General features: G+C 31.0%; 1 protein-coding gene across 1 annotated transcript in view; it reads right to left on the bottom strand.

Annotated features, from left to right (window-relative positions):
• LOC146541257 (uncharacterized) overlaps positions 1 to 9,651 on the bottom strand; it is a 36,730-nt gene extending 27,079 nt beyond the window's left edge. Inside the window, exons 1-2 of the mRNA XM_085185574.1 lie at positions 9,514 to 9,651; positions 4,531 to 4,660 (exon numbers count right to left, since the gene is read on the bottom strand). Of these exons, the coding sequence (XP_085041700.1) occupies positions 4,531 to 4,660; positions 9,514 to 9,564 (181 nt within the window). The 5' untranslated portion in view covers positions 9,565 to 9,651. The remainder of the gene's footprint in view (positions 1 to 4,530; positions 4,661 to 9,513) is intronic.
• Positions 9,652 to 13,050: the final 3,399 nt, after the last annotated feature.

Here is a 13,050-nt window from a genome sequence, read left to right as displayed (position 1 = left end):
CATTACATACAGCCTTTGGTAAAAAATATTTTTTCGAGTTTGCTGACATTAATAAATTGTAGATGATATTAGTTTTTGTGTTTATTATAACTACATATTTTTTTATTTCCATCGATGGCGGTGAATAGTATAGCACGTGGGATTAAATTCTTGTAACGAAGTTAAGTTCCTGTCAGTCATGTATTATCTATATATTTAAAATCGAAATGTCAGTCACTCATCACGAAATCTCAGAAACTACATGTGCTAGGAATCTGAAATTTTGCATAGGAGTTACTTATAGGACGTAGGTGCTCTCTAAGACGGGAATTTGCAATACTCGACTTTTAAGGGGTTGTTTTTGGGGTCGAAAGTTTGTATGAAACTTCGTTATTACAAATGCTATGAGTCTCAAATTTTGCATAAACGTCACTAGGACGTAGTCATGAAGACAGAAATTAATAATAACATAGTTCACGCGGGTGAAACCGCGAGCGGGCCGCTAGTTAAAATCTACTATAAGTACCTATAAGGGCTTGTTTATAATCTTTTTTTTAATTATACAGTCTGATTTTTTGTTTTTATAATTATGTTTCTTGACATTTTTGCAAAACCATCTTTGTACACTACTCTTTTAAATGAAATGTTTTTTACTACGTAAACCATGTCGTACGAGTTTGAATAAAAAATAATGTAGGGTATTCCACGAGTGGATTGCAATTTGAACGTTTTCTGTGAACTCAGTGATAACTTTACTTAGGTTAAAATATGAAATTTATTTTAAATTTTTATTGATTTCAAATGTTAAAAATAGCAGTGAAATTTGTTTTGTCATGAAGAATTTTTAATGTCGACTCTTAAAATTGACGATCCTCCTCTTCTAGTTGAATTTGAATCTTCAATCATCACGTTTACTCAAAGATGTCTAAATTATTTTCTGAGTAAAGACTTAATGTCTTTAGCTATAATCAATTATACTGTACTTATAAATTACCCTTCTTCTAAAAGTTTGCTTTGAACATAATTTCGCGAAGTTGCGGAATTTGAGATCGTCGAATAAATCTCCCGGCGGCATTTCAAGACTAATTTAAGTTTCCATTTACAGGGTACGTTTTATGTTTCAAAGGATTTGCTCGACAATATCTTTGAAGAAGCCCACAACAAGGCGCCAAGGCCGCTGTAGAGTGCCCATTGTTTTGTTTTACTACGACGGAGTAAGGAGAAAACGGAATTAATTTTACGCTAGCTGGCTATTGTTTGAAATCAGATATCTCACTTGTTAATACTTCAAAACAAAGCCAAGATTGATATTTGCAAATTAAACGAATAGGGATGCTGAAATGAATTTAAATCTTTGTATTACACTTTATTAATAGATCTTGAGAGTTCCATGACGTAACTTAACTACGAATTTATCGGTTCGGTTCTTTATTTATGGCGCTTCGAGCGTGCCAGTTGAGCACTAATCACTTCGCCAATGTCACGTTGTATGGAGAACATACAAAGGAGATTGTACGTACGAATTTATACTACCAAGTTGGAAATAAGTCATACACTACTGTTTTAATATCTGTGTTATCATTGATATTAATTAACTTAACGTCAAAACAACTATTTTTAAATATTGACGTATCTATGTTGTTATTTTAACTCAAGCTGAAAATGAAAACGGTGCAGAATAGATCTTGAAGTTGAAGCGTAAAATTATATTATTATAATAGATTTCTATTGTGAGACATTTTTGTTTAGGTAATTAAGTCATACATATATATTTAGTTTGAAATATTGAACAGGTATTTTTGGTATAATATAACGAAAATGTATTTGTACGTGAACTATATATTTTTAACTCTAACACAATTCACGCAATTCAATTTTTAAAGGTTGCAAAATGAATTCTAACATGAAATAACTGTGTATCTATCAACATTTAACAATTTTGGTATATGTATATTTTATAAATAAAATGTATTTTCTGTATTGATAATATTTTACCCCAAAAAAAAGAAGTTTTCCACAAAGAATATTTTTATGAAAATTCACATAAAAATTGGGAGCACGTTAGATTAGAGATCTGTGAATCGCGTACTCTGTACTCAGTTGTAATTACTGAGGACCCCGACTCATTTACGGTTAGGCTAATTGCTTTCGCTTAGCTAAGATTATATGTTCCCTGTGCTGGCACAAAATACACTGCAAAATATACATAACGAGTATTCTATACAGATTTATTAACATTCATATAAAATACTTTTAAATTTCCAGGTCTATTATATTTAACTTAGTTTATCGAATTTTATATTTTTTATATGAAATTAGTTATTACTTTTTGTTTGTGTTTGGTTGGACTGTCTGTTTAAGTTACAGTTACTAACTTGTTCATTTATTCTATAAATTGATCTCTATGTTAATAGATATTCTTCAAAAATCATCATCTTAGCATTAAGGACTTATATAATTACGTTATATTCTCGTGACTACGAGCTTTGAGCTTTAAGCTTATATAACTTAGCCGTAGCACTATTTAGTATCTGTCATTTCAGATTATAGATTCCAAAAAAACTATAATAAAATTATAAAAAGTCAATGTTGGCAAAAATTATTGAAATCAACACACTTAACAAAGTTTATCTATAAATAGTAGATTGTAAAAATTATGGAAGTACACGTGGTCTACATTATTATATTTAAAATCATCTAGTTTAAGTAAAAATCAATTAATAAATCATTAAGAAACATATATTTTTTACCTAATTACTTGGCCGGCACTGGCAGATACTGGCAGAAGAGAAAAAATAAATAATATCGAAAAACCCAAGAAGCAACAATAATTGTAATATTTATTTAGAAAATATATAAAAAATTAACGTAGCGGGATTTGAACCCGGGCATTTTGGGAATCGTCCAAGCGCTCTAACGACGAACCAGTACGTTTTCATCAAACCACGCCTAAATATCTAAGTTTGGAATAACACATAAAATATTTAACAATTATAGTATACAAGCGGCCCGCTCGCGATTTCACCCGCGTCAACTATGTTATTATTAATTTCTGTCTCCATGACTACGTCCTAGTGACGTCTATGCAAAATTTGAGACTCCTATCATTTGTAGTAACAAAGTTTCATACAAACTTTCGACTCCAAAAACAACCCCTTAGAAGTCGAATATTGCAAATTCCCGTCTTAGCGAGCACCTATGTCCTATAAGTAACTCCTATGCAAAATTTGAGATTCCTAGCACATGTAGTTTCTGAGATTTCGTGATGAGTGAGTGACGTTTCGATTTTATATATATAGATAGATATTTCATATTTGTTTATGAAAATAATTTGGACATGGGTACATTATATTTATATTATCTTATCGCAAAGCACATTTATTTGTGACGACGCTATCAGGCTGGGTCGGAGACATCAGCGGTAATGGAGGTCTCGGCCTTCGATAACACCTAACAAGGGTGTATTGCTGTTATTTGTGGTATACTAAATAATGTTAAAATTCAACAATACTACTGCGATGTATTATAAGAAATTGTCGATATTGTTAATAAACTTTAATATCTATAACCTTCTAACGTTATATTAATCAAATAATAGAGATAGAGAAATGATAGAGTTGGGGAACGGAGTCTTGGCACTAGATTCTAGACCAGTATTCCTACTCTTTCGTTTTTTTTAGCTAAGTGTATTCTATATTTTGTCTATACTACATTCTGTATTTTGCACTCGAAATATTGAATGTCGAATGACACTTCAAATTACTTTAAGAATATTTTTGAATAATTATGAATTGCTATAATATTTTTAATTATTATTATTATACGTATTATACGATTAGCTATTCTATAGCAGCTATTCTCAAAGCTACCAATTTTTCACAACAATTCCCAAACTGCTTTTCCAAATGTTCTCGTTACAGCCAACAATACCGTTATACCGAAAATAATGATAGGTTATTACCCTAATGACCCGATTATCTCATTGTTTCCGTTTCCCTTATCTTTTCTAAGATATTTTTTTTTAATTGCAAACATTATTTTTATGGTATTCATTTTTCTTTGTTGTAAATTCAAACATTTAAATGTTAAAAAAGAAATTAAAATGTTGATATAAGGACTTTTAAAAAAAAATTGCGTTACCATTGTTTCTATTTTCTACTATTATTATTGTAAATAGAAAGATACGTATCTTGCTGTGCTTATTACCCTACTACTTGACAAAAGATACAGCAATGTGAGACATGAAGGGCAGACGTCGTTGACACCTTGAGAGCAGGAAGCTCTTTGCCTTAGTATATTTGCCGATAGGTATTTTTTTAACTTCACGGTAGCATCTGCCCAGTAGACAGAGGGAACCTGGGAGCTTAATCATCCATTCTCCACTTTCCGTTGAATTTTGGAAACAGAGTGTTGAGTGGCGAATCTCTACGCTGCAATTTTTCTTGTCTTCGAGTGGGAATCGAACTCTTTATAGTCGAACGTTGCTCCTGCACTACGACTACCTAGCCAATAGTTAGATAATTTACATTTAATACTCAATAGCTTACTTACCAGTAACAAGATTTGCATGATGGAACTGGCAGACCGCATCAGCCTCGTACCAGGAGATGCGATCTCTGAAGTAGCGATAGAATACCGGGAAGCCTTCCTCTGGTAGTACCCATGTGTTACTGATGTTCACCTTATAACATAATAATATACATTAATTTTAATTATAAAGAAAAAATATGAGAACCAACAAATTTACAGAATTTTAATCTACATCAACACAGTTTTATGTGAAACATATGAATTTATTAACTAAAAAATGCTCCCTCTTTATTTCTAGAACTTAATTAACCTATAAAAAGATCTCCAAAGATATTCTAGTTATTATTATAAGATACCAACTGCAACTTGTTCTTTCAAAAAAGTAATTAGTACCTACTTAAATAATAACTACTTGAAGTACGCTTTTCTGATTATTTAAAAGAAAAAAATCGCAATTAACATATAACTCACAAAGCAGTAGAGAAAAACGAAAAAAATATAAAGGTAAATGCAATACTAACTCCATTAGAATGAACGTGAGAATGCACTAGCGCTACTAATTAACTGCACTCGGTACCTAAGTTTAATAAAAGTTCGAATTGGCCTGCAGAATCCGTGAGCTCTTCTATCAAAACGGCGCCGTTCGTAATTTCCTGTTCGCTATCATCTGTTTCATCTACTCCTTTCTGATTGGTATTAATAGTGGACGATTCCATTAAAATGTATAGACCTTTATCAATGTCGATAGAAGTTAAATGATAAAAGATTTGACGTTTTTAGAGCTTTCTATATTAAATCTCCTTATACGAGTATATGCATTTCGAGATGGAGGTAAGTGTTAAAATTATTAAAAAAATGATATTAATTTAATTTATAAATAGACAAAATATGTTAAAGTTATAAAAGACTAAATATATTTAAGAAAAAACTTAACGTATAATACTCTTGTTTCACTAGACGTTATATAAGGTATATACACACTTTTCAGTTTTTTAAATTAGTAAATTTACATTTGTAAGAGAACATATTTCCATAGACAAAGGGCTTGTTACTGTCTAATCACAAGAAAACCTAATCTCCTGACGTTTATAATTTGATTATTTCTTTCAGCTTCACGCTGTATCCCGCACACGGCAGGGTAGGCAGAGAGAACCTAGTGTTAAAACACTCCGAGCCCCACTTTCCGCCGAATTTTGGAGGCATTTTGGTGTATAATTTGCTGCAATAAGAATAATCTTATTACTGAGATAAGTGGCCTGATTTGTATAGAAGCCAGGCAAGGCTTAGTCAGCCTATGAAGCCAATAACTCTCAATATATGCGTTAATCGATATTCAACTATTTCTTAACGAACAGTTTGCATAGTTGAGACGAGCCCCGCCGATAACATAATTAACTAGCTATTCTCCCGAGTCGCTATTTGACTTGGTGATTCAAATAATCTCCATTGTTTCAGTTTTCAAGTATTGATTTATTAAAGGTATATTAATATAGATTTTTCCAATTATAATTGCTGTTATTGTGGGTTGCGGATACAAGTATAACATTTATTTATTAATTTATTCTCTATTGTATATTAATAAAATATACGTACTCAAAAGGCGGGCTTAACGCTAAAAAGCATTCTCTACCAGCCAACCTTGTCGTATGGGGAATATATGTATCATGATATCAAAATCTCTACAAAAAAGGCTATATACGCCTTCCATATAAAATGATAGGACGCCTAACAGGCGAAATATTTAATTTATAAATGTAGCTATAACTTATTCCTAAAAGGGATGCTCTAATCTTCATATTCGGTTCGGAACATTTCAATTATTCGATTTCCTTTGTAATAAAAAATTTAATTGTCACCAATATAATGGTAACTTGACAAGTCTGAAATATAACGACTTATAACGTTGGATTATTACGTTTTATTGAATCAGAAAATATTCCATTGTATTGTCTAAAATATTTATTGAAGTAACTTCTATTTTCTCATAAATAATAAATGTTTTAAAATAGTAAATTCATTATTTATTGCCGTCACTAAATTATTTACCTACCTTTTACAATTTTAAAGTGTTATTCCACATTTAGGAAAGAAAATCGGATGACATGAGAACGTATGGCTTAGTTGGTCAGAGCGTTTGGAAAGTTTCCAAGAGGCGTGGGTTCAAATACTGCTTCGTTCAAATTTTTATGTTTTCTAAAAAATATTTACCTACTTAGACACGATAGGTATTGATTCAATATCTACTCGGAGATATATTTATATTTAAAAGTATTTTGAATTTTATGTCCTAATTACACAAATCGCTCCCAGATATGGCCACGTTTTTTTTTAGGGAGAATCTAGTGTCCACACACTAAGTTCTCCATTTTCCGCCTGAAATTGACAGTGGATCTCAACGCCGTAGTTAGTATGACCGACTAAATAGGTATCAAACCCATAAACACTAAGTTTGCGGTCGGGCGTCCCATTGCGTCAAGATGGTCTCTTAATTTGACTTGACTACCCTATACATATATTCTTAAAACAATGTGAAAAGTGAAGTACCTATCACAATTAATTATAGTAAACTTATTTAAAATATACAAAACATTTTGAATTTCGCCTTATATATATGTGTCGATAATCCGCGTATTAATCGCGGTAGGGTTAATGTGGCAAGCTGTGATTACTCCAATTATCTAATGGAACGTTTATATGTATACTTATGTTTATCAATTTGATCGTAAATACGAATAGCTTTATATTTGAATTTATTATATAAGCTTTGATAATATTGGCAGCGAAATTAAAAGATCAAGTGAATTTTAAGATAAAAGTAAAATTTGAAGATAAAAATCTATAATTATAACTTAATAAACATATAAAATCAAATAGTTTTCTTTGTTAAAAAGTTTTAGTCACAATTTTAGTTAATTAACTTCGAGAGGAAGCTTAATTAGGCACATGTGGAATATTCGGATGTCGGAATTAACCTCCGAGCGGAAATTCCCTGCGGAGCTTAGAATGCTTCGTTACAGATACAAGACAGGCGCATACTTGTAGCGTTAAATGAACGTTTTGAATTTATAATTTGACGTATATATTATACTGGAGTATAGTCACTATGACTTAGTTATACATTTATATAAAGCTTTTTTTCGGAATAGTTAATTTTTAAAAGACAAGAGCTCTAGTGACGAAGCTTATTTTGGTTCCCCACAGTTTCGTTACTATAATCTATATATATAAAAGGACTTGTCCTCACTGACTGAGGTAAGACGCACGCACAGCCGTAACCGCTGTACGTAGAAACGTGGAATTTGGACAGATGTTTACTTTCGTAATCTGGACATCCACTAAGAAGGGATTTTGAAAAATTTCAGCCCTAAAGAGGTGAAATAGGGGTTGAAAGTTTGTATGGAAAAAAAATTAAATCGGCATCGATTTTCATAAAATTTTAAATTTAGATTTTTAAAAGTATTTAATTAAACACGTGTTTCATCGTTTTCTAGAATTCTCCCCTAAGGGGTTGAAAGTTTGTATAGTTTTTTTTTAAATCGGCACCAAGTTTTATAAAATTTGAAATTCAGACTCTTAAAAGTATTTAATTGAACATGCGTTTCATGGTTTTCTAGAATTCACCCCCTAAAGGTGCAAATAAGGGGATGAAAGTTTGTATGGAAAAATCTTTTCTCTATACAAACTGGATTTAATCTGGATTATTTTAAATATAGAAATTTAGACTCATAAAAACATTTCATTGAACACATGTTTTATGGTTTATTAGAATTCACCCCCAAAATAAGCAAGCGAAGCTGCGCGCGTCCGCTAGTAATCCATATAATCCGTGTTGCGTGACGCATCTAATACCGTACTTTGTCTTAATCAAATCACAGTAACAGCTATTTTCCAATATATTTCTCATATACTAAAATCTATTCTTTATAGAAATAGTATGGATGATTAATTATCTTATTTCATTAAGTGAAGTATTTCTCTGTCTTCTCCCGGCTACTGTAATATAATAATATGCATATTTTATACAAATAAACCTTTCTCTTAAATCACACAGTTTAAGCTGGTAAAAATCGCATTTTTTGTATAGTTTTATGGATTTATGTGTACATTTATGGGAAAAATGTTGACTTATACTTTTGTATTAAAATTTAATATAGTTAAATAATCTAAAGTACGAAGAAGGTCCAATTGCGAATTATTATTTGGGGTTCACACAAATTAATTTGACATCAAGAGTTGAAGGGTAAATATGAAAGAATTATTAAAGTTCACTGACTGTCTGCGTGTCTGGGTAATAAATTGTTTATATCATTCATGTTTTTTGCTTATCTTGCTTCGGAAATATCCTAAATTACCACGAACGCTAAATATAAACCTCTAGATTAGATTCAAAGTATTATCACGTATATCAGGCAAATATTATCAATGAACTACATGAGTGGAAAATAACAATACACCTATATATATCGCAGCTTTGGCTTCTAAATTAAAATATTTCATTTAATCACTTATTCATTGTTATATTAAGAAACGAAAAAAAATATCTATATTATTATAATAATTTATTAAAAACAGAAACATTTGAGTAATAATGTGATCTATTTCAAGTGCTATTGAAGTTAAATGTTAGCATACATATTTTACGCTCAAACTTTACATTGAATTATATATATTAACTATTTTTATAAAACTATAAATAACTTTGAAATTGAAAGTCACAGAGAAACGGATATGTTAAATTCTAGTAAGTGATAAATTACATCTACGCGGATCCGACAGTAGACGCTAGAAAGTTATCTCTGAGCGCAAAACGAATAAAAGAATAAATCTTCAACCACTCAAGCATAGACATTTTTAAGGAAAATGAAATATTAAATAAAAATAACTTTCTGCATCCAATACAACGGTTTTTAAATAAAACCAAAACAAAAATGGTGTTTTATTAAGACGCGTCTTCATTACGTACTCGTCTACGAGTCTACGAAAGAAAAAGAAAGTAATTCTTACCGCGCGCCCTTGGACTGTGACGAACAGAGTCAAAAGTAGAAAACACCACATTACGTAGCCGTAGCGGTGGCGTAGCACTGACGTAGCTCGTAGCGACTGCAGAGGTCAGCCGCGCTCGCGTGACTGCCGCGCCGAGGCTCGCGTGCCGCGCCGCCCGCACATTACATAAACAAATAGACAATAACTCGGATAGGGATAGCCCACTTGGACTTACTGTATTTGTTAGGGTCAGGGTCAATTTAGGACACCCAGATCGGATCCCCGATACCATATATTGTGCCTTGGATATTGCAAATATACTAGTAATTTTTGTATAGAGATGAAATTTCTGATAAGCTATATAAATTGTTGACCATATTTACTACAATATGTAAGATATCTTCGTAGACAAAGATCTGGGTTGTTTAGCTTTTTGTATATAAATATTGGAGTAATGTATACAGGTTCATGCCTTTTTTTTATTTTTCGAGGCAAAGAAATAACTTATACGTTATTTTTTTCGGCTTCGATTAGTAATAGAAAAATGCTTACTATGTATAGATTTATACTATTATAATTATGCATTCTCTGTATAACAACTGCAGACACGACCCGCATCTTGAAAGTAGAGAACAAAATTGTTTATAGGGGCCTGGATATCTTAACTCTAGATTCCCTCTGCTTACCCTAATATGTGCAGGATAGGGTGTGAAGCTAAAATAAATTTGACATTCTTACTTGAAACTTAAGTAAAGTTTAAATCAAGAATCATACTAACGACCTTACAAGTAATGAGGGTTGCAAAGTACCATACTAAAGACGACGGTAACTACGTGAGTAGGTAACTTGTGGTAGAACCATAATATCATATAATTGTTATGTGGAGCATTCAACACGCCAAGTTCTCAAGACACGAGTTGTTAACATTTGTATGAACATATTGTAGTCACGTCGAAATTTGTACTAAACAAGATTTGATATTTGTTTTTATTTACAAAATTCGGGTTTTTTATATAAAGTTATAAATGTGGAAAAACTCGGGGGAACGCTGTATTATGGTTATATATTTATTAGAACTACCAACTACTACTAAGACTAAGGACAATGAGCCAGGGGGGGAAGTGGACCGTATCTTACTAGATTGGGCGATATGAAATAATGACTTAAATATTTGTTTATTATAGCTTAACGCTGTAGGCAGATGGAACCTGGTAAAACACTCCGTTTCCCATTTTCCGCCGAATTTTGAAGATATTTCGTGTTGATTGGTATAACTCAATGCCTCGCTTTTCTTGTTATCAGAGCAATTAAATTAAAATATTAAATTTTCATCCTCCCGAGTGGGAATCGAAATCAGTAACGACGGTGTCAAACTTGACCTAAATATTAATGTAAATACTGCAAAGAATTGATATTGATTGAATTGAATCGAGGCATATTTTATTAAATATAAATATAATTTACCCTACAATCATTCCTCCTAACCGCATCACGGTAGCATAAAAACATTAGCGTTTATTTTAGCAATCAATGACGAATATCAACAAAACACTAACAAAAGCGTGGCTGGAATAAAATTAAAAAGTAAACATATCTGTCCTCGTACGAGACTCATGAATGTGCCAAATCAAGCTTCGGACCAACAAATAATATTTGTATTTCAGCCCATCCCTGTTATTGGGCTTCTCCCTATAAACAATATTAGTCCAGTAAAATTGGGGCCAGAGAGCATAACTTACGGATTGAGGTTAACATTTTTAACGTAAAAATGTTTTACATATAATGTTTTCAATTTATTCTATGAAATTTCTTTACATGACGTAAATATTGACAATTAATAAAATTGAAGCTCATGTTTTTATGACCTTGTCGTAACATGCTAATATTAAACAATCGTAATAAAAGTGAACTTCTAAGTAGACCTCACATCAATTTCTAATAACTAGCTTTACGTAAAATATTTAGATAATTTTAATATAAATAATACCTTTATAATTTTTAGGAGAGACTTATAAAAGTTTACAAATTAAAGTTTGAGAGCAGTCGTTTTTGTGAAATAGACTACAATTATTTAATTTATAATAGTTTCTATCCGGTTTTTTTTTTCATATTCACGCTGTAACCTGCAAGTATTAAGACACTTCGCTTATTTACATATATACATAGAGTCTTCTATGTATTTTTTATAAATATATAACATAAACACAAATTAAGAAACATGGTATTGTACCATATAAGGGATGGATTAACATAGGACATGTGAAAAGGAAGTGAGAAGGAGAACCGTCTTCCAGGCCACATTCAAACAGAGACTGGTCCCTGAGCCTGATGTTAGCTAAGTATACAGATGTAACACCTCTCATGAACAAGTATCCACTATATACCTACTCACATCGGTATATCTTTTTATAAAATTAAAAGACATTATATAGTATATTCGCATATATACCACATTTCATTTATTCATTTAACTCAAGAGGTCGAATAAATAAATATGGAAAAACAACTATCATAATATGTGATAAATCAATCATCCACCATAGCAAACATGACAACAACATAAATAAAATACAAATAATTTTAAATTAGAAGCTGTTTACGTAATTGGATACCAACGATAGCTTTATTCATATGAAATTTTGTTATTGAAATAAATTCTCAATTCATATATGTAGTACATTTAATATTTTTCATACAAAGCCTTACAACATTCGTACATCCATCTCGTTAAATTAAAGTATAAAGAATATAAAATTGGCGCATTGCAGGGAGGTAAATTGATTGGTCGAGGCTGAATAACGAACGAATTACTTTACACTGAGTGATGAGAAATAATACATTTTACTATATTTGTTACCTGGAATGGTTTAGCATATATCATTTTTAGGGTTACGTAACTGAAAAGTAAAAGCAAATTCTAATAAGATCACTTGTTGTCCGTTTATCAATACTATCTTTTTAAAGAACGCGTGGAAGTATCAAGATGAAATTAATATCTAAATCTACAGTTAAGTTAAGTTAAGAAAATTCGTAAGAAGTCAAAGATTACATAGAAAAAAAACTATTAAAATTTTGTATCTTCTATCACGTAAATTTTATTATGTTAAGTTCTATAAGTTTTATTTTCCGCTAACCTACAATCATGAAATTTGTACGGAACCCTCAGTGGTTGAACCTAGCTCGTATTTGACTGGTTTTTTGAAATTTTTATATAACACAAATTCAGAAATATTCAAAAATATAGATAATATAAATATAAAGAATTGGACGGACCTAAATAATGCACAAAGATTTGAAAAACCACTTTTATTGATTTCATAAAATGTAGATAGATTTGTGTTAATAAAAACAATTTTCCATAAATATTTAAAAGATAAGCTAAAAAAAGCAGGTTATTCATTTGGTTTTTAAATCCTCAATATATACTATAGCGGTTGAAATATAGCGGTTAATATGTGATACCGCTATTATATTATGGATTAATTATTCATAATATATTTTTTAGCTAATTAATTCATCAATAACACTTAAATGAACGTATTTGAGTATTAGCTGTTA

This window comes from Heliconius melpomene, chromosome 1 (assembly GCF_056956725.1).
Source record: "Heliconius melpomene rosina isolate 202511_hmr_F chromosome 1, ASM5695672v1, whole genome shotgun sequence".
Taxonomy (NCBI): Eukaryota; Metazoa; Arthropoda; class Insecta; order Lepidoptera; family Nymphalidae; genus Heliconius; species Heliconius melpomene.
The sequence above is the reverse complement of the archived record's forward strand: the minus strand, read 5'-3'. Positions and strand labels throughout refer to the sequence as shown.